The sequence below is a fragment of the Ambystoma mexicanum genome, chromosome 3p (genome assembly GCF_040938575.1).
Source record: "Ambystoma mexicanum isolate Mex_15411 chromosome 3p, UKY_AmexF1_1, whole genome shotgun sequence".
Taxonomy (NCBI): domain Eukaryota; kingdom Metazoa; phylum Chordata; class Amphibia; order Caudata; family Ambystomatidae; genus Ambystoma; species Ambystoma mexicanum.
Genome location: NC_090925.1, coordinates 95,474,543 through 95,479,081, shown reverse-complemented (window position 1 = coordinate 95,479,081; position 4,539 = coordinate 95,474,543). Strand labels below are relative to the sequence as shown.

Below are 4,539 nucleotides of genomic sequence, written 5' to 3'. Positions count from 1 at the left end.
ACACCCAGTGGAGCTAGACAAATCGCCCCCCCACATCCATCTCTCCCGCCCCCCCCAGGGGACAGGAGAAAACAATATGGTCAGGTCGCCCCAAATAGAGAACGAGAAGCAGCATATCTTAAGGGGAGCAGGTCCTGAAGGGGGAACTTGGAGAGAGAGGGAAGAACTACCCTTAAAGGAAAACAGAGACAACAAACGCCCCACGGCACAGGCCCTCCCACAGGGTCTAGTCCCCATTTTTGAAACATGGAAAAGCGCCGCGCCCAATTGTACTATACCAAACGGAGGCACACGTGGAGGGAAAGTAAACATGGAATCAGTTAAAATAAATGAAATAATGGCTATCAGCGAGCAAAGCGAAACTTCCCTACAACGCTCGACATCTGAAGCCAGCAGGAGCCGTAAGGGAGAAGAGGACAAGTCGGGATCCAGGAGTACATCAAATATGGACCATCAGGACCAGTTACCTAATCTATCTAAAATCAAGGTAATGCTACACGAGATACACGATGATGGGAAGACCTTTCCCCAAGACGAGAGCATCATTCGACCCAAATCCGCAAGTAGGGTTAGGGTCATTGAAGAAAGAGACGCAGGCATAGATTTCGGGAGCGAGTCGGAAGTCGAAGGAGAGGTTACCGATCCGGAAAATCAAACGGAGGGAGATCTCGACGACTCCAACAAAGAAACCGACGGAGAACAATTGAAAACAGGAGTAGGAGGCACAAAGAAAAAGAGAACTAAAACTACGTCTTTGGTCACAACAAGACCACAAGAATCAAAGAAGAGAGTAACCATGAGACCTAGAAATTCAACGGGACTGGGGGAACAAAAACCTACTAACGGCAACAAAGGAGGCCGTACTCTAAAAAGGCGGCCCATCCCACTGACATCTTGCCCGCTAAGAGCCTTCTTCACTCGTCAAAACAAAAGAAAACAAAGTGTCGATACAGAAATATCAGATGCAGAGATGCTGGAATTAGTAACCGACCCACAACCGATTCAAAAACATAGGAGAACGGAGCCGGGGCTAGAACCCAAAGAGACCTCAATCGCCACGGACGGGAACTCCCTAGAAATACACAATGAGCCTACAAGTAATCCAGGAGATAAACACAAACAAGCAAAAGAAGACGCAAGCCTGAAAGGCAGACAAATTGACCTAAGGGACCCTCCTTTGGAGAATCTGGAAAACGCCCAAACTGAAAGCCCATCCAAACAAGGACAACCATCTAGTGAGGAGATAGTGATAATGGTAGATGACAAAGAAGATGAAAAACAACAGAGAGCAGGGCCAAAGAGCCCAGCGAGTCAAACCCATCAATCAATAAAAAGCAATGAGGACCGCCGGGCCTGGACCAAACCTCATCTTAACAATGGACAACAACAACCTATATCGAAACCGAAAGTGGTGCATCCCATTCTAAACACAGTCAACGAGGGGAGGGATAGTGATTCGCCCAGAATGGGTAGGAACACCAATAGAGCCCAAGGAGAGACAGAAAAAAATGTCAACTTTGAGGCGGTAGCCCAACTGAGAAGATCAGAGAGAATTCCAACCTCACCAAAAAAGAGAAGACTCAGCGAGATTGCAGTTGCACTACAGAACGAATCCCCCAACAAAAAACCAGACATGATTGCTACCATGTCAGCAATGACTATTGTGTTAGCACCGTTTTGCAAATTATATGAGTCAATCAAGGGGAATGTACAGGACAATTCGGCGATTCTAGCAAACACCATGGATAAGCTGACCAAGCTAGAAGCAATCCTCCTAGCGACTTAGGAAAAAAAACACAATCTACATAACCAGTGGATAACGAAAATAGATACAATTGGAAAAAAGGTGGAATCCATCTCTAGCCAATTGGGAAAACCACCTCAGAGGCCTGCCGGACTGGGAATTCTGCAGGACCAATCAACCCAGAAGTCAATCTGGGAAAAAAAAATAGAGAGTCTGGAAGCAAAGATCGAGCAGATGGAGAATTGGAACAAAGAGGCGCAAAAAACAGTCAGAAGGGAAGAGGTGGCTCCAAAACCACAGAGAAAAGAAAACATCGTGCTGGTTTTGAACCAAGGGAATAAGGAGGACCCACAACGGTCTAAGACGTATATGCCTATGAACTCATTGAGGAAACATCCTGAAAGTAATGCCGACACAAAGAAATCTGCAAATAGGGCATCGGTTCTACCTGCGAGAACGGAGGAAGGGGAGGATCCCGAGCATAAAAATGAACCCCACAACGTCACTCAGGTGAATTCCCCAAAAACAGTAGAGGAGTTCCTAGAATGTATGGATCTAATGAATACCTCTACATACTCGGAAAAGGAGGTGGCAGAGTCCCCGGAAAAAAGTTTGGGAGACCAAGCCAAAAGGGTCGAACTAGGAAGCGAGGAACTTGTGGTCGCAAAACCCAACAGAAAAAAAGAAGGGTATATCAAACCCGAGGACAACAAAAAAATGTCAAATGCGGGGTCTTCACAAGGAGTTGACAAGGCTCCCAACCAGAGAGATACAGTTAGAGGGACGCGGCCTACCACCCTAGTGGCTAGAGATAAGAAGGATAGGCAAAAAAGCCCACCTAAAGATGGCCGAAACGAAGACGAGCGAAAACATGTAAGAGAAGGCAGAAAAGACACAAGAGTATATAAATTGGAACAATTAGTGTCTGGCAAAAATTCAGTAATTCTGAACAGACCAACAGTCCTGCAACTCACAAAAAAGGTGAAAACCCTGAAGCATATCACAACAAGAGACTTGGTGCTTGTGGAACCGTACCACAGGGAGGATAAGGCAAAAGCGTACCTCCACCTGAAAGAATCGGCAATCAAACATATGGACGATAAGGTATACGAAGAACTGGCGCAGATGGGCCTTCGTTTAATGGAAATAAAGACGAGGAGACCCAACCAAGAGAGGGTAGATGGGAAAGCTGAGACCGATAAACCTCGCCATCATTACATATCAAGAACTGAAGAACTTTACCGAGACCAGCGTTATCCTAAGTTACATCAAAAGCAAGATCGTCGCATAGGGCCCTATCAAGATAGGGAACCAAAGTTCTCCTCTAATATAGTGGAGAGCGACAGTAGAAGGGCACCCCGTCACCCAAGCACCAAAGAAAAACAGGAGCAGACTGGGCAGAGGGAAAGACGACATGGAGACAGAAAGAATATAAGAGAAGAATTCGGCAACCATGAGCGAGAACAAAGAGAGGACAGGAGAAAGAACCCGACAACCCCACGGGAAAAAACGGACCAATACAAACAACAAGCAATGGGTCCATGGAAATGGATAACATCAACGTGGAATAAAAACAAATCGAAATAGCAACGAGGGGGGGTAGTTTGCAGCAACGACATCGGCATGGAGGGACAAAGCGAACACCCCAGCAAGGAAACGATCTCCCTCGGATCCTGGAATACAAGAGGCCACATGCATCTCACCATTCAAGGCGACGTCGACTTAAGCCAATTTGACATCATCTGTCTCCACGAAACCTGGCTGAGGAAAGAACCATCGTTAGATGGATTCTCAGTAATGATTGCTCCAGCTGCAAAAGGCCTGTGGGGTAGACCGTCATCGGGGCTCCTTACGGCCATTAAATCTGGCACCGGCTTAACAGATCCTACATTATGGAAACAATCCTATGAGACGTTGATAATCCTGATCTCTAAAAGCGATAAGAAGGGAAAATCTCGTAAACCCGCTGAAAAGAGGGTGGCAATTCTGAATTGCTACTGGAACCCCCAGCGGTCATCAATCAAAGCCTTCTGCGATAAGATGAGCGGGCTAATTGATCAACTCTATGCAGAATTCGAAAATATCGAACTTATTATCTGCGGGGATTTCAATGCCAAGGTTTCTGAACTACAAAAGGACCCCGAAGATTCTACTGTCCTTGAGGGTATTGAGGACCCCGCAACCAAAAGAGGGAAGGCATGGAAGAAAATCTTATCCTCACGAAACATCCAAAACGCTGCAGCCCTATTTCCGAACCAAATTAATATACCAACGTGGGAGCGAAAGAACTCAAAAGCAACCCTGGATTATATCTTTTTATCAAACGGGCTTATAGACGAATTGGTAAGCTACAATGTTCTACAAACTATCAATAGTGACCACAATCTCTTGAAATGTGAGTGGCAGACGTCCAGGGTAACATCTATCGGGTACGAGTGGCAGATGGAAGCCAACCCCCAACAGACCCGACTCCGCCTGAAGGACCAAGACATTGAGAAAATCAAATTAGGCTGGGAACTGAAAGGCGGGGATGAATCGTCGAGGAGCCCAAACCTACGCCCCAACTATTTGCCCCTGCTACTGGCCTTCCAAGTAAAGGGAATGAACAACAAAAAGAAAAAAATCTATACGTCTCACACATACGACAAGGAACTGGTGAACAAAAGAAAACTGGTTCGCCGAGCACGAAGATTAGCGAAAAAAATCAGTACAAAGGAAGACTGGGAGAACTGGAGCAGTGAGCAAAAAAAATATAAAAATTGGCTCAGACAACATAAAGCGCTCCAATATCAAAG

General features: G+C 46.0%; 1 protein-coding gene across 1 annotated transcript; it reads left to right on the top strand.

The window, feature by feature from the left end:
* The first annotated feature begins 310 nt into the window (after positions 1 to 310).
* On the top strand, positions 311 to 1,786 carry LOC138579785 (dentin matrix acidic phosphoprotein 1-like). The gene has a single exon (XM_069650018.1). The coding sequence runs from the start codon at positions 311 to 313 to the stop codon at positions 1,784 to 1,786; it is 1,476 nt and encodes a 491-aa protein (XP_069506119.1).
* The last annotated feature ends 2,753 nt before the right edge of the window (positions 1,787 to 4,539 follow it).